An 18,762-nucleotide genomic window follows, 5' to 3' on the forward strand; every position below is an offset into this window, starting at 1 on the left:
CAAGCTATTTCTGCCTCAAACTTGGGTGGATCATTAGATACTTTCTCTTGATGAACCATCTTTCTTCTTTCATTACTAGATTTATCTTCAATACCATCAAATAATTTTTCTGGTGAAACACCAGACTCTTTTGGACGGACATTCCTTGCAACCATATCGTCATTTTTAACAATTGCAGAATTTTTTGGCAGATCAATTTGTATACTATTTGAATTCTCTTCACTTTCAATATAATCTCCATCACAACAAAAATTACATGTACCCTCTCTTATTTTCTCCTTTATTTTTTGAATTTTGGCCTTTTTGATTTATTGTCGCCGTCTTTGATGTGTCTTCTTTTTCTTTTGGTTGATTATCCTTTTCTTGTGATGCCTCCTCCAGTGTCTCATCTTTCTGTTGATTTAATGATCTCTCGTATGTCACCAATTCACATTTTGAATCATCAAGTCTCAGAGTTCTAAGATCCTTGGCAGCCTCAAGAATAACTTTCTTGTTGTGAAATTTTAGACTCACAAACTGCAATACATTTTCAACAGCTTTAACTTCTTACAATACTTCTCCATAGGTCCTTATACCATTGACTATTTTTTCAATTCTTGTAAAAAGTTCTATGATAGACTCTGTTGGTCTCATACAAGCCAATTCAAATTGACTCCTAAACTCTTGCAATATTTCCCTTTTTATGTCAGCAACTTTTTGATATGACTTCACCAACATTGTCCAAGCCCTTTGATGACTTTGCATGCAAATATTTTTTAGATACATGCAATTCGATCTTGATGGTGAGATAGTAGAGTGTCTTATAATCTAAATGTCTCTTCTTCTCCAATTGCACAGCTACATCAGCCGTCAGCGTTGTGCCTTCTAGGGGTTCCTCAAATCCTTCATCAATGGTGGACCATAATCCAATAGCCTTAAAAAAATCTTCATTTGTTGATACCAAGTTTCGAAATTACTTTTGCCATCAAACACAAAAACGGGACTATTAGGTAATAAAGTATCCATATTTCTTTGTTGGATCTCACACATGCTCTGACAGAATCTCACACTAAGCTCTAATACCAGTTTGAAAGATTGAAATAACCGAAAAAGAATTTAGGCACAAACAACAAATTCAACAAAGGCTAAATAGAAGAAATTTATCAAACTAAAGAGAGAACGTGATATGATGTTTTTTCACAACTCATAAACTCTTGAATCTCTCTACATCGTAGTTACCTCTCTCCAATAGAAAATATGTAGTGTTACCCCTATTTATAATACTACAAAACCAAAAATCTATTCCATTATGAATTTGGTAAACAAAACCTAACTAGACATGAATTAAATAAACTACCAAATATCAAATCCTAGACAATTTAGGAATACTAATTAATCTTGGTTTAATTTCCAACAACCTCCCTAACCATGAGTTGACCCAAGTTTGATTTTTGGGTATTTGACCTCGGATCGGATTTTTGATGATTTCGTTAGGTCCGGATGGTGATTTTGGACTCGAGCGTATGCCCGGAATTTCATTTGGATATTTCTAGAAGGTTTCGGCACTAATTGGCGAAAGTGGAAAATTTGAAGGTTTGGAATGTTCATAAGTTTAATCGAGAGTTGACTTTGATGATATCGGGTTCAGATTGTGGTTCCAAAAATTTTAGTAGCTTCGTTATGTCATTTGAGACTTGTACGCTGAGTTCATTCCGACTTGAATTGATATGATTCGGCATGAGTTTTGGAAATCGAAAGATAAAAAATTTCCTAAGCTTGAATTGTAGTACGATTCGCCGTTTCGATGTTGTTATGTGTGATTTTGAGGCCTCCAGTAAGTCCGTATTATGTTATAGGACTCTTTGGTATATTCAGACGGGGTTCCGAGTGGCTCGGGTATGTTTCGGATGAGGTTCGGATAATCTTTGGACTAAGTTGAATTTTCTGGGGCTTCCGGTTCTGGTGTTCCGCACCCGCTACTCGTATTGCGTAGGTGCGATGGTCACAGAAGCGAGACCATGAGCACAGAAGCAAAGAGCACTGCTGGGTAGGAGGCCGCAAATGCGGAGTTTTCTTCCCATCTGCGAAGGCGTAGATGCAGACACTTTATCGCAGGAGCAGAAATGGATTGTTGGTGAGGGAACGCAAATGCAGGAATTTTTGCGTAGAAGCGCAATAGCAAAATCTGGAAATGATTGCAGAAGCGATGGCTGCTGAGCTTGGGCCTATTCGCAAAAGCGAAGGCTGGGTCGCACACGCGAGTCTACATGCCTACACTATAGCATGTTAGTTATGCCAGTCCAGGAGCATGAGAATCTTTTTACTTTGTCATATGCATGTATACTTGTTTAATTGTTCCTGTATGATATGTTTGGACTGGAGGCCCGTGACTATGCCGGGCGGATTATATATTAGCACGTGAGTTGTCCACGCAGCATGTGAGTTGTCTGTGCGGTTCCAGATATTTATATTATTAACACGTGAGTTGTCCGTGCGGATCCAGATATTTATATTATTAGCACATGTGTTGTCCGTGCAGCACGTGAGTTGTCCGTGCAGCACATGAGTTGTCCGTACGGATCCAAATATTGATACCATAGCACGTAAGTTGTCTGTACGGATCCAGATATTTATATTATTAGCACGTGAGTTATTCATGCAGTACATGAGTTGTCCGTGCGGATCCAGATATTGATACTATAGCACGTGAGTTGTCCGTGCAACACGTGAGTTGTCCGTGAACCATGGAAGTTTATATAGACGATATGCTTGTTAAGTCTTTGAATACAGGTGATCACCTTAAGCATTTGCAAGAAACCTTTGACATCCTAAGGAAGCATAACATGAAGCTTAACCCCGAGAAGTGCACGTTCGGGGTCAGCTCCGGCAAGTTCCTAGGATTTTTGGTATCACAAAGGTGGATTGAGGTAAACCCCGATAAGATAAAAGACATCGAAGACATCCCGGACCAGCTATCAACCGTGAAAGAAATTCAAAGGCTCATAGGGAGATTGGCCACTTTGAGCAGGTTCATTTCCCGGTCATCAGAGAAATGCTAATTTCCTCACGCTGCTCAAAAAGAAAAACAACTTTGAATGGACACCGGAATGCCAGCAGGCTTTGAGAGATTTGAAAAGGTACCTGTCAAGCCCTCCTTTACTATTAAAATCAAAGGAAGGTGAAACATTGTTAATCTACCTAGCAATCTCAGAGGTAGCGGTAAGTGTCGTTTTAGTCTGTGAGGATGAAGGTATGCAATGTCCCATTTATTACGTTAGTAGAATTATAATGGGAGCAGAAACTCGCTACCCGTATTTGGAGAAGCAGACCTTAGCTCTCGTAGTCGCCGCTCGGAAGCTCAGGCCTTTCTTCCAATATCACCCGATAGCTGTGGTGATGTCACCACAAAAATTCCTACCACAGGTGTCGTGATGGCTCTTATTCTCTAAGACTAGGTAAGCCAATTATAATAACAATTCAAGCCATTTTTTTTCTTTTCAAACATATAATTATAATACAAGTGTAAAAACCAACAGTAGAAATTTTCAAACAACCTCCCAAGACTGGTAATACTGAGTCACGAACTCTAATTGAATACATGGAATTATCTCGAGGATTGAATATACAATACCGTTCGAATAAAAAATTAACAGTACAATAAAATGGAAAGACTCTAACGGACTGCGATGACCAAGCAGTCCTACCTTGAATCCTTGTGATCATACCCTAATCTCTGTCCGAGTCCAATATTTTCAATACCTGGCTCTGCACAAAAATATACAGAAGTGTAGTATGAGTACACCACGATCGGTACCCAGTAAGTATCAACACTAATCTCAGTGGAGTAATGACGAGGTACAGTCAAAACACTCACTAGTCTAATAACTTGTGCAATGCAGTACACAAAATAATAGAAAATAAATAACAATAAAGGCAATACAAATGAACCAGTGATATGCACAGCAGGGCAACAAGAACACCATTAATATTGCTCAACAAATAATAAATACAAGTACACCCAATTAAATCAAGTCCTTCAAATATAATCCTTTCACATTTAATTCTTTCGAATAAATAACTTCTGAAAATATTTCTTTCAAATAAATATCCTTTGAATATAAAACTCTTTCAAATAAAGATCTTGCAAATATATCCCTTTCAAATAAATATCTTTCAAATATAATTCTTTTAAATAAATTTCTTTCTAATATAATTCCTTCAAATAAATATTTTCAAATACAATTCTTTCAATTAAAAGTCACAATGTGACACCTCATTTTATAATCATAAAATACGGGTCTCAGCTCACTTTCATATTTTTCGTAAACACGGGTCTCAGCCCACTTTCATATTTCCACGGTACTTTGTGCCCATAATTAAATCATCATATTTTCCAGGCACCTCGTGCCCACTTTTCTTATCACAGTTGCACGGATAGTTCATGTGCCAATAATAAAACCATCATATTTTTTCCGGCACCTCGTGCCCACGTTTCATATCCATTGCGGCGTGTAATCCGATCCCATATAAAATTACTTGCCCGGCAATAGCCACAGGCTCACACTTTCAACATCGATCAGGCTATTATCAAGTTTACCGAAACAACAAGATAAGTTGCACAAGATATAAAAATAAACACAAGGAATATCCCAACATCATATGAAAATTACCAACACAATAACTCCACTTCATCACATATCATCCCTCACAATAGCTACCCTTATCTCTCATATAGCCACCTTTATCACTCATATAATAGCCTCCCTTATCCCTCCGCCCTGACAATATCAATAGCCACCCTTATCACTCCTATAGCCACCCTTATCTCTCCTATAGCCACCCTTATCTCTCTGCCCAGACAATATCCCAACACACATAACAACAGTGAAATGCTACCCTTAAACCCACATAATATCAACAGTGAAATGCTACCCTTAAACCCACATAATATCAACAGTGAAATGCCACCCTTATATCCTCAAAATAATAACTCAACAATTTACACAAAATATTATCACGGCAACATAACAGAAATCAATTCATAACACAATTTGCCCAATGGCCACAACTAACTTCAAAACAATATAACAATTCAATTAATTTCAAAACAAATAGACGAAGGCTCCACACAATGTGTATAAGACCTCAAAGACAATCAAAAGAGATAGAAATTACTCAGCATAGGACAGCGCCCTCATTAATCCTATTTTTCAATAATTATATAAACACCTCTTCGTAAGCTCATTTAATTAATTATTTGCAGAGGAAAAATCCATAATGAAATTAAATTCCAAGAAATATCAACCATCAAACTCACATAATTCACATAAATATACATGTAACATTCACATCAAATCGTCATATAAAAACAAATTCAATAAATACGAATTGAGGCTTGGCAAATAGATGATTAAATAAATGCCAACAATTATCTAATTTACTACACAATATACCCAAGACTTTATCTCAATAAATTTTTCATATATAAGCCCGAGTACGTACTCGTCACATCACGTACACGGCTTTTCACATTTCACAAATGGCACATAAGACTCGATGCCTAAGGGGTAATTCCCCACCTCAAGGTTAGGTAAGATACTTACCTTTTTGGAGTTAAGCAGATATTCCAAAATTACCTTCTTGCTTGAATTGACCTCCAGACAGCTCAATTCTATCCAAATTAATTCAATTCAGTCAATACTAATTATAGTAATTAATTCCATATGAAAATACTAATTTTCCAACAAAATCTAAAATTTAACTCAAAAATTGCCCCGTGGGGACCACATCTCGGAATCTAACGAAACTCATAAAACACGATAACCCATTCAATTACGAGTCCACCCATACCAATTTTATCAAATTCCGATAACAACTCGACCTCCAAATCTAAAATTTTCGTTCTTGAAAAGTTTTTCAAACATCATGATTTCTTCCATTTAAATCCAAAATTAATGATGAATATAACCATGGATTTATGAAATATAATCACTTTTGGATATAGGACACTTACCCAAGTCGAAGTCGTGAAGAAATCCTCAAAATCGCACAAGAACCGTGCTCCAAAAATCCAAAACGAAATGAAGGAAATGACCATTTTTTGGTCCTTAAGTTTTTGCCCATCCGTCACTAAAAGCCCATCTTTCGTCACTAAAAGTCCACACCAGAACTAGCTTGCACCAGCAATTATTGTTTTCACTAAAAAGGCCCTAACTCCATCATATGAACTCGGAATTCGACGATTCTTATTTCTATGAGTCACAAATAATAATACGAACCTAGTCATTTAATCGAAACTCAATTCAGAGCTAATTTGCTTAATGTGATACGAATTTCACTCGTTAAACAATTAACTCATATTTTGCGCTAAAAACCCAATCGAGACTTGATGAAATTAGACCAAACTTTTCAGATCACTCCTATAATTCATTATCAAAATCCCAGAAGTCTCGAAATCAAATTTTGATCTCTAGAACTAAAAATGGACATTTGGATCATTACATGCTTATGCTGAAAACATCGAACTCTTCCAAAATTCTTCCCCGACAGCCTGTAGTATATCAATCATAACTTCTTGTACTCAACTCTAATTGCCAAACAGTTTAAATTTCTGCAAACTAGATACAAAGGGATACAACTTTCATGTTTTCTCATCACCCAACTCCTTATAGATTGCGAGATATAAGCTCCCAAAGTCAGCCACGTGCAGCAGAAATTTCTGGCGATGCACACTGCTGTAGCCAAAATCTGCAGTACCAGCTTCAGTCAATTAATCATAACTTTTTGTACAAATATCTGAATAATAAATAGTTTATCATTCTGGAAACTAGAATCAAAGCGCTACAACTTTCCTGTTTTGATAATTTCCAGATTCCTTATAGATTTCGAGATATAAGCTTCCAAAATCAGCTTTATGTATAAGAAATTTCGCACATTGCTGTAAAAAAAACCGGCAATTAAAAATGATCTAAAACTCACCCGAGGCCCTCGGGACCTCAACCCAATACACCAACAAGTCCTAAAACATCATACAAACTTATTTGAAACCTCAAATCACATAAAACAATGCTAAAACCATGAATCATACCCCAATTCAAGCTTAATGAACTTAAGAATTTCCAACTTCTATATTCGATGCTGAAACCTATCAAATCAATTCTGATTGACCTCAAATTTTGCACATAAGTAATAAATGACATAACGGATCTACGAAAACTTTCAGAATTGGATTCCGACTCCGATATCAAAAAGTCAACTCCCCAATCACACTTCCCAAAAATTCAACTTTCGCCATTTCAAGCAACAATTCACTACGGACTTCCAAATAATTTTCCGAACACGCTCCTAAGTCCAAAGTCACCATACAGAGCTATTGGAATCATCAAAACTCCATTTCGGGGTCGTTTACATATAATTCACCATCCGGCACGGCAATACCCTTTGTGATATATATCATGTATTGGAATACATGATATATATATATATATATATATATGTATGTATGTATGTATATCAAATCAATTGGCACGGCAACACCCTTCGTGCATTTATCTCTTTCTCACCGTGCTTACATATAATAGTACCAACTAGGTGGAAGAAATGCCAGTAACAATAAACGAAATAAAGTGGGAGGCACAGAGGAAGCAACAACGACTACAAGTCACATAGAAAACATAGGTGGACAATAACATCTCAAGATAAAGACATAAAGGCATGAATGTATACACAACGAAAAGATATCACAATATAATGTATGTCTCTTGTCCTCGCCTGCACGAAAATACCCTTCGTGCCATGAACACATGATAATATAAAAATAATAGCATGGCATCACCCTTCGTGCTTTTACTCTCATCATCATGTGATAATATAATTAAAATGACATGGCATCACCCTTCGTGCTTTACACTCTCAAATAGCACGGTATCACCCTTCGTGCTTTACACTCTCCCTCGCATGACAATGTATATGAAATGGCACGGCATCACCCTTCTTTCTTTGCACTCTTCCTTACCAAGCACATGTATATAATTAACAAGCAAGGTAGGAAGCATAAATAATATCAGGGAGAGTATTGAAACGATAACACAATACAATAATTCATATCACAATTTGCCCACCGGCCACAACCAACTCCAAAGATACAACAAAAATCAATTAATTTCAAATAAAATAGCCCAAGGCTCCACACAACATATATAAAACCTCAAAACAACAACGGAGATGAAAAAGTAACTCAACATAAGACAACACCTTCTTTAATCTAAATTTTTGATAAATATGTTAACGCCTCTTTTTAAGCTTATTTAATTAATTATTTGCAGATGGAAAATCCATAATGAAATTAATTTCAAGAAATATCAAATCAACAAACACATGGAATTCACATAAAAATTCAAGTGACAATCACCCCAAATTATCATATAATATACAAACTCAACAAACAAGGAATGATTCTTGACAAATAAAGGATTTAATATGTTCCAACAATTTTCTAATTTAATACATAAGGGTTTCTACAAATTTAAATCGGTATAATTTGCAAATATAATCGAGTACGTACTCGTCACATCACGTACATGGTTTTCAATCACACAATTTCTACATAAGACTCAATGCTTAAGGGGAATTCCCCACACTTAAGGTTAGGCAAGATATTTACCTTTATTGAGTTAGGCTGATATTCCAAAATAGCCTTCTTGCTTGAATTAACCTTCGGACAGCTCAAATCTATCAAAATTTTTTGTATAACTTCATTAAAATTTATCGGAAATAATTTCGGATAATAAAACATTGCCTTAAAATTTCACATTAATAAGTCAACCAAAAGTCAACGTGGGGCCTGCCACATGGAACCCAGCAGAATTTTAATGAAATCTGAACACCAGCTCCGATACGAATTCAACCATACCAATTTTATCGAATTCCGATAACGAATCGACCTCCAAATCTTAAATTTTCGTTTCTGAAAGCTTTTGCAAAATCGCGTTCTCATCCAGTTGATTCACTAATAAAAGATGAAAATAATCATTGAATCATGAAATATAAGGAAAACCGAGTAGGAAACACTTACCCCAATCCATTTGGTGAAAATCCTCTCAAAAATGGCCTAAATCCGAGTTCCCTTGCTCCAAAAATGTTTAAATGAACTAAAAACGAAACTGCTCAATAAAAACCCATTTCCCATCACTAAAAGTCCATTTTCCGTCACTAAAAGTTTCTTAAAGTTGTATTAGGTCCGTAATGTTGAATATGAGTTAAGTGCAAAATTTGAAGTTAAACGGACGTGGTTTGATAGGTTTCGTCATCAGATTTAGAAATTTGATGTTTCAAATTCTTTAAGTTTGGATTGGAGGGTGATTCGTGTTTTTAGAGTTATTTGATATGATTTGAAGGCTCGACTAAGTTTGTATGGTGTTTTAGGACTTGCCGGTATGTTTGGTTGAGGTCCCGAGGGCCTCGGGTGTATTTTGGGGTGAGTTTTGAGCGAGTTCGTGTATTTTGGCACTCTGATGTTGTTCTGGAACATTGGAAGTGCGGATCGTGCAATTCCATGTTCTGAGGCATATTTTTGAGTACTGTAGCAGATGAAAAAGTTCTACAGCAGACAAAAAAGTGCGAACCGCAGAGTAAAAGTGCGAACCGCACAATTTTGTCTGCGGCCGCACTTCTGGTGATTTCCGCAGGTTCGCTGGTCCGCAGCAGAAATTTAGAAATGATTCAAAAATGAAAGTTGTAGCCCTTCGTGTCTAGTATCCAGAAAGATAATGATATTATCATTTGGAAATTTGTAGAGGAAGTTATGGCCAATTTATTGAAATCTGGTAGTGGAGAGGCTATGAAGTGCGGCCGCACAGTTTTTGTGCGACCGCAGAAGTTAGGATGTGTGACCGCACTAGGAATTGTGTGGACCGCACATTGTGAGGTCAGATTGGGTACTATATAATCGAGGTTTAGGGTATTATTTCATTTTTTAACTTTGGGAGCTCGGTTTGAGATGAATTTTTATGGGTTTTTCAAGAAATTCATCGGGGTAAGTGATTCTAACTCCGATTTGGTTAATATACATGGAATATATCACTGATTTAATCATTAATTAGTACTTTGAGATGGAAATTTGGGGAAATAATTGTAGAAACTTCATAAACTATAAATTGGGGTTTTGAAGGTCGAGTTGTGATCGAAATTGGCTAATTTTGGTATGGTTGGACTCGTGAGTGAATGGGTGTTCATATTTTGTGACTTTTACCCGATTCCGAGATGTGAGCCCAGGGAGACTTTTTGGGGCAATTTTCTAATTTCTTGTCTTAGCTTTGATTTCATTAATTAGATTAGTTTCTTATAGTTATATTTATGATATGTAATCAATTTTGGCTAGATTTGGGCCATTCAGAGTCGAATATTCGTGGAAAAAGCATTGTTACGGATTGATTTGAGCTTGGTTCGAGGTAAGTGGCTTGCCTAACCTTGTGTGGGGGAAATTCCCTTAGGATTTGGTACTGTTGTGATATATGAGCGCCGTGTACGTGAGGTGACGAGTACGTACACATGCTATTTGTTGTAAAACCCGATTTATTTTATTGAGTAGTAATCTGTTTTTCCTTTAAATCGAGTTATACCGTTTAAATGAGTAATAGCCTATTTTTCATTCTTAATTGAGCTATTCCAATATGTGTAGGTATCCTGTTTAGTCTAATATCGCATGTCTACGTGCTTTAATTGCTTATTTGAACTATGTGAAGCATGCCTTGTTGATTTCCTGCTTTTCTTGTTCTTTATCAGTATAACTGTAGAAATCTTGCTATTAACTGTTGTATTACCGGTTTGAGCTGTGTATTTACTTTTGAGACTACGAGGCGGTTCCTCGGGAGTTCTCCCTACATATTTACTTTTGATACTACGAGACGGTACCTCGGGAGTTCACCTTGTACATTTACTTTTGAGACTACGAGGCGGTTTCTCGGGAGATCTCCCTGCACATTTACTTTTGGGACTACGAGACAGTATCTTGGGAGCGCCCCTGTTGTTAGCACACTATTCTTTTGTTGTTGTTTCTCTGTGAATTCTTGTTTATAAATTCTCCATTTTACTTTATTTTATTTTATCATCTGTCTTATTATTATATCCCATTATGGCCCGGACCTGACCTCGTCACTACTCTACCGAGGTTAGGCTTGGCACTTACTGGGTACCGTTGTGCTGTACTCATGCTACTCTTCTACACATGTTTTTTGTGCAGATCCAGGTACTTTTTATTAGCCCCGCTACTAGTTGAGAGCGCTTGCTGCTGTATGGAGACTTCAAGGTATATCTGTCGTGTCCGCAGACCTCGGAGTCCCCCTCTTTTCCCTCCTATGTCATTTACCTTCCTTTCTACTTTTCATTAGACTCTGTTGTATAGAGATACTAGTTTCCTCTTGTAGCTTGTGACTTATGATATTCCGGGTTTTGGGAAAACTGTGTATTATTAGAGTGTTGGTTGTTGTAAATGCCAAACGGCATTGTTATCCGTTATTTAGTTATCTGTTACAGTTAGTTGTTAAGTTTTTCTTCCATTTTTGTTATTTTCGTATCTTTGTTAGGCTTACCTAGTCATAGAGATTAGGTGCCGTCACGACATCTTACGGAGGGAGAATTGGGTCGTGACATGTTAGTATAAGAGCTCTAGATTCTTAGGTGTCACGAGTCACAAGCAAGTTTAGTAGAGTCTCGCGGATCGGTACCTAGACGTCTGTATTTATCTTCGGGAGGCTATGGAACTGTTAGGAAAAAATTCACTTCTTTGATTCCTTGTCGTGCGAAATTGTTGACATCAAAAATTCTAAACTTCCGTATTCTATTCTTTCTCACAGATGGTGAGGACCCATACCGGAGGATCTGATGACCAGGCACCCGCGCTCACTACTAGAGCCACGAGAGGTCGGGGTAGAGGCCGAGGACATGCACACGGTGCAGCCAGAGCACCCATACGAGCTACTATAGAGGAGACCCCAGTAGCTCCAGCTAGAGGGTAGACACCTGAGATACCTGGTGCTGCACCATCCCTCCAGGAGACTCTAGCCCAGTTTTTGAGCATGTTCAGCACCTTAGCTCAGGCTGGATTGTTACCACTTACTCCTGCCACATCTCAGGCAGGGGGAGGAGCACAGACTCCCATAGCCGATACTCAGAGCAACGGGTTTAGGCCAACCAGGTTCCAGAGATTATATCAATGCAGCCGGTAGCTCCGGTTTAGCACGAGACTAGGACAACTGCTTCTGAGGTGGAGCAACTCAGACTTGGGAGGTACAAGAAGTACCACCCACCTACCTTCAGCGGATTGGCTACAGGGCTTTCTTGAGGAGTGTCATCGTATTCTCCGTACTATGGGTGTAGCGGAGACGAGTGGTGTTTCTTTTACCACCTTCCAGCTTAGAGGAGCAGCCTATCAGTGGTGGCGTGCTTATGAGTTTGAAAGTCAGGCTGTGGCAGCTTCACTTACATGGACTCAGTTCTCGGACATGTTTTTGAGAGAGTATGTCCCTTAGAGCCTTAGGGACTCATGGTGCACGGAGTTTGAGCAGTTACGCTAGGGTGCAATGACTGTGTCAGAGTATGAAGTTCATTTCACTGATATGGCCCAACATGCACCGGCCTTGGTTGCCACAGTTCGGGAGAGGGTTCGTCGGTTTATTGAGGGACTCCACCCCAGTATCCGGATTAGTATGGCCAGAGAGTTGGAGATGGATATTTCTTATCAGTAGGTTGTGAGTGTTGCCAGGAGATTGAAGCTCATCCTTGCCCGGGATAGAGAGGAGAGGGAGGCCAAGAGGTCTCGAGAGTCTGGCACTTATAGTGATACTCGTGCCCCAACTGCAGTTCAATATGGTAGGGGTTATGTGTGTCGCCCGTTCATTCTGCTCATCCAGCCGCCAATGTTATTCTGATACCTTTAAGGCCCCAGGAGCCTTATTATGCACCGCCAGTATCTAGTGTGCCTCCTGCTCGGGGTGCTATTAGCGGCTAGTCCAGCAGACTTGGCCTGAGCGAGTCACAGCAGTCACGCTCTCCGAGTGCTTTTTTTGAGTGTGGCATCACTCGCCATATGGTGAGGGATTGGCTCAGATTTAGGAGGGGTGCACGTCCACAGACTTCTCATCCACCACGTGCTTCAGCGCGTCCTTAGGCTATGATTCCAGCACCAGCTACCGCCCCACCTACTCAGCTAGCTCGAGGTGGAGGTCGGGGAGGTCGAGGTTGCCCTAGAGGGGAAGGCCAGGCCAGATATTATACTCTTCCAGCTCGTACAGAGGCAGTTGCTTCCGACTTTGTCATTATAGGTATTGTTCTGGTTTGTCGTAGAGATGGGTTGGTATTATTTGACCCAGGCTCTACATATTCCTATGTGTCCTCTTATTTTGCCCCGTATTTGGGCGTATCTTGAGATTCTTTGAGTTCCCCTATTTATGTGTCTACTCTTGTGGGAGATTCTCTTGTTGTAGACCGCGTGTATCAGTCGTGTTTGATTGCTCTTAGTAGTTTTGAGACCAGAGCCGATTTATTATTACTCAGCATGGTAGACTTTGATGTTATCTTGGCCATGGACTGGTTCTCGCCCCATTATACTATTCTTGATTGTCACGCTAAGACCGTGATGCTAGCTATGCCAAATTTACCATGATTAGAGTGAAGAGGTACCTTAGAGTATACTCCCAACAGAGTTATTTCATTTCTTAAAGCTCAATGAATAGTTGAGAAGGGGTGTGACGCGTATGTAGCTTATGCGAGAGATGTCAGTATTGATACCCCTATAGTTGAGTCAGTTCCAGTAGTGATGGACTTTCCAAATGTGTTTCCAGCTGATCTTCCGAGCATGCCGCCCGACAGAGATATTGATTTGTTGCTGGACACTCAGCCCATCTCTATTCCTCCATATCGTATGGCTCCTCCTAAATTGAAGGATTTGAAGGAGAAGTTACATGAGTTGCTTGATAAGGGCTTCATTCGGCCCAGTGTGTCAACTTGGGGTGCTCCTGTCTTATTTGTGAAGAAGAAGGATGGTTCTATGCGTATATGCATTGATTATCGCCAGTTAAACAAAGTTACAGTGAAGAACAGGTATCTTTTGCCTCGTATTGATGACCTATTTGATAAGTTACAGGGTGCCAGATTGTTTTCCAAGATTGACTTACGTTCAGGCTATCATCAGTTGAAGATTCGAGAGCCAGATATTTCGAAGACTGCTTTCAGGACTCAGTATGGTCATTACGAGTTTCTTATGATATCATTTGGGTTGACTAATGTCCCAGTAGCATTTATGCACTTGATGCACAGTATGTTCCAAAACTATCTCAATTCATTCATCATTGTGTTTTTTGATGACATTTTGGTGTACTTCTGGACTCGGGAGGATCATGAGCAGTACCTGATGAGTGTGCTTCAGACCCTGAGAGAAAAGAGGTTATATGCAAATATTTCAAAGTGTGAGTTTTGGCTAGACTCGGTGGCATTCTTGGGCCATGTAGTATCTAGTGATGGGATCCAGGTGGATCCGAAGAAGGTGGAAGTTGTGCAGAGTTGGCCTAGACCGTCATCAGCTACGGAGATCTGGAGTTTTCTTGTTTTGGCGGGGTATTATCGTCATTTTGTAGAGGGATTCACATCTATTGCAGCACCTATGACCATACTGACACAGAAGGGTGCTCCGTTTAGGTGGACAGAGGAATGTGAGGAGATCTTTCAGAAGCTCAAGACAACTTTGACTACAACTCCAGTGTTGGTATTGCCTACAGGTTCGGGGTCTTATACTGTATATTGTGATGCATCGCGGATTAGTCTCGATGCGGTATTGATGCAGGACGGTAGGGTGATTGTCTACACATCCAGAAAGCTGAAGGTGCATGAAAAGAATTATCTTGTCCACGACCTTGAGCTAGCAGCTATTGTTCATGCCTTGAAGATTTGGTGGCACTATTTGTACGGTGTCCCTTGTGAGATCTACATCGATCACCAGAGTTTGCAGCATCTGTTCAAACAGAAGGATCTTAACTTGCGTCAGCGGAGATGGTTGGAGTTGCTTAAGGATTATGATATCACCATTTTGTACCATCCTGGGAAGGCCAATGTGGTGGCCGATGCTTTGAGTCGTCGGGCAAAGAGTTTGGGGAGTTTAGCATATCTACCAGCAACAGAGAGGCCATTGGTGTTCGATGTTCAGGCCTTAGCCAGCCAGTTTGTTAGATTGGATATTTTTGAGCCGAGTCGAGTATTGGCTTGTGTGGTCTCTCGGTCTTCTCTTTATGATCGTATCAGGGAGCGTCAGTATGATGACCCCCATCTGCTTGTCCTTAAGGACATGGTTCAGCACGACGATGCTAATGAGGTCACTATTGGGGATGATGGTGCATAGAGAATGCAGGGCAGGTTATGTGTGACCAATGTAGATGGTTTGCGAGAGTTGATTCTTCAGGAGCCTCACATTTCGTGGTACTCCATTCACTCGGGTGCTGCAAAGATGTATCAGGACTTGAGGCAGCATTACTGGTGGAGGAGGATGAATAAAGACATAGTGAAGTATGTAACTCACTGTCTAAATTGCCAGCAGGTGAAGTATGAGCATCAACGGCCAGGTGGGTTGCTTCAAAAGTTAGAGATCCCGAAGTGGAAATGGGAGCGGATCACGATGGATTTTGTTGTTGGGCTTCCATGGACTCAACAGAAGTTTGATGCAATTTGGGTGATTGTAGACAGGCTGACCAAGTCAGCTTATTTCATTCATGTGATGACTACTTATTCTTCCGAGCAGTTGGCTCGAATTTATATCCGCGAGATTGTCAAGCTTCATGGCGTACCGGTATCTATCATCTCTGACCAAGGTACGCAATTTACATCACGGTTCTGGAGGGCTATACAGCAGGAGTTAGGTACTCGGGTTGATTTGAGCACAACATTTTACTCTTAGACAGACGGACAGTCCGAGCACACTATTCAGAGACTGGAGGATATGCTCCGTGCTTGTGTGATAGATTTTGGGGGTGCTTGGGACCAGTTCTTGCCACTTGCGGAGTTTTCTTATAGCAACAGTTATCAGGCATTCAGATGGCACCGTATAAGGCTTTGTATGGTAGGCAGTGTCGGTCTCCACTGGATTGGTTCGAACCAGACGAGGCTAGATTATTGGGTACAGACTTGGTTCAGGATGCTCTAGAGAAGGTTAAGGTGATTCAGGATCGACTTCGCTCAGCCCAGTCTAGACAGAAGAGTTATGCGGATCTGAAGGTTCACGATGTCTCATTCATTGTTGGAGAGCAGGTCTTGCTCCGGGTTTCGCCTATGAAGGGCGTTATGAGATTTGGGAAGAAGGGAAAGCTGAGCCCAAGGTTCATTGATCCCTTTGAGGTGTTGCGACGTGTTGGGGAGGTTACTTATGAGCTTGCCTTGACTCCCAGTCTTGCAGGGTTTCATCCAGTATTCCATGTTTTTATGCTCCGGGAGAATCACGGTCACCGGGCTCATGTGTTGGATTTCAGCTCAATCCAGTTGGACAAGGAACTATCTTATGTTGAAGATCCAATGGCTATGTTGGGCAGGCAAGTTCCTAAAGTTGAGGTCAAAGAACATTGCTTCCATGAAGGTTCAGTGGAGGGGTCAGCCGGTTAAGGAGGCGACTTGGGAGACCGAGCATGATATGCACAGTCGTTATCCTCATCTTTTCACCACTTCAGGTATGTCTTTATGCTAGTTCGAGGACGAACGATTTTTTAAGAGGGGAAGGATGTAACGACCCGGCCGGTCATTTTTAGAGTAATAGCCCCGATCCCCTGTTTACTGTTTTCCTCATACCTTTTTCTGCTTATGCGACTTACCGGGAGGTTGTCGTTGTGGTTTCGGAGTGTTTTGGGACACTTAGTCCCTAAATGGAAGTTTAAGTCTTAGAATTTTGACCGTAGTCAGAACTATGTGAAGACAACTCCGAAATGGAGTTTCGTCGGTTCCGTTAGCTCCGTTGGGTGATTTTGGACTTAGGGGCATGTCCGGACTGTGAATTGGAGGTTTGTACCTAATTTAAGCTTGAAATGGCAAAAAATCAAATTTTTGGAGATTTTGACCGAAAGAGGACTTTTTGAAATCGGGGTCGGATTCTGATTCCGGAAGTGCTAGTAGGTCCGTAATGTTGAATATGACTTGTATGCAAAATTTGAGGTCAAACGGACGTGGTTTGATAGGTTTCGTCATCGGATGTAGAAATTTGAAGTTTTAAGTTCTTTATGTTTGGATTGGAGGGCGATTCATGTTTTTAGAGTTATTTGATGTGATTTGAAGGCTCGACTAAGTTTGTATGGCGTTGTAGTACTTGTTGGTATGTTTTGTTGACATCTCGGGGGCCTCAGGTGTATTTCAGGGTGAGTTTTGAGCGAGTCCGGGCATTTCGGCACTCTGATGTTGTTCTGGAATTTGGAAGTGCGGATCGCACAATTCCATGTGCTGAGGCATATTTTTGAGTGCTGTAGCAGATGAAAAAGTGCTGCAGCAAACAAAAAAGTGCGGACCGCACAATTTTGTCTGCGGCCGCACTTCTGGTGATTTCCGCAGGTTCGTTGGTCCGACTTCGGAAGCTTATATCTTTTGAGCTACAAAGAATTTGGAGATGATTCAAAAATGAAAGTTGTAGCCCTTCATCATTTAAACATTTGTAGAGAATGTTATGGCCAATTTACTGAAGCCTGGTAGTGGAGAGGCTGTCAAGTGCGGCCGCACAATTTTTGTGCGACCGTAGAAGCTTGGATGTGCGACCGCACTTGGAATATTGCGGACAGCACATTGTGAAGTCAGATTGGGTACTATATAACCGAGGTTTAGGGTATTATTTCATTTTTTGACTTGGGAGCTCGGTTTGAGACGATATTTCATGGGTTTTTCACGAAATTCATTGGGGTAAGTGATTCTAACTCGGATTTGGTTAATATACATGAATAAATCACTGATTTCATCATTTAATTAGTACTTTGAGATGGAAATTTGGGGAATATATTTTAGAAACTTCAATAACTATTAATTGGGGATTTGAAGGTCGAGTTGTGATCGAAATTGGCTAATTTTGATATGGTTGGACTCGTGAGTGTATGGGTGTTCATATTTTGTGACTTTTACCCGATTCTGAGATGTGGGCCCGGGGAGACATGCAAAGAATGTAATTAAAGCACGTAGACATGCGATATTAGACTAAACATGATAGCTTTGATTTCTAATATCGCATGTCTACGTGCTTTAATTGCTTATTTGAACTCGGTGAAACAGGCCTAGTTGATTTCCTACTTTTCCTTGTTCTTTATTAGTATAACTGTAGAAATCTTGCTATTAACTATTGTATTACCGATTTGAGCTGTGTGTTTACTTTTGAAACTACGAGGTGGTTCCTCGGAAGTTCTCCCTGCAAATTTACTTTTGCGACTACGAGGCGGTTCCTCGGGAGTTCTCCTTGCATATTTACTTTTGAGACTATGAGGCGGTTCCTCGGGAGTTCTCCGTGCATATTTACTTTTGAGACTACGAGGCGGTCGGTTCCTTGGGAGTTCTCCCTGCACATTTACTTTTGAGATTACGAGGCGGTACCTCGAAAGTTCTCCGTGTACATTTACTTTTGAGACTGCGAGGTAGTTCCTCGGGAGATCTCCCTGCACATTTACTTTTGGGACTACGAGATTATATTTCGGGAGCGTCCCTGTTGTTATCACATTATTCTTGTGTTGTTGTTTCTGTGTGAATTCTTGTTGTTAAATTCTCCATTTTACTTCATTTTATTTT

At 40.1% G+C, this 18,762-nt stretch overlaps 1 protein-coding gene across 1 annotated transcript; it reads left to right on the top strand.

Moving 5' to 3' along the window:
• The first annotated feature begins 16,056 nt into the window (after positions 1-16,056).
• On the top strand, positions 16,057-16,617 carry LOC138902309 (uncharacterized). The gene has a single exon (XM_070190154.1). It carries the CDS (start codon positions 16,057-16,059, stop codon positions 16,615-16,617), a length of 561 nt encoding a protein of 186 aa, XP_070046255.1.
• The last annotated feature ends 2,145 nt before the right edge of the window (positions 16,618-18,762 follow it).

The sequence above is a fragment of the Nicotiana tomentosiformis genome, chromosome 12 (assembly GCF_000390325.3).
Source record: "Nicotiana tomentosiformis chromosome 12, ASM39032v3, whole genome shotgun sequence".
Lineage (NCBI taxonomy): Eukaryota > Viridiplantae > Streptophyta > Magnoliopsida > Solanales > Solanaceae > Nicotiana > Nicotiana tomentosiformis.

Bases quoted from the DNA above. Each gene is read 5' to 3' on its own strand.
- LOC138902309 (XM_070190154.1), top strand. From the start codon at position 16,057: ATGGCACCGTATAAGGCTTTGTATGGTAGGCAGTGTCGGTCTCCACTG.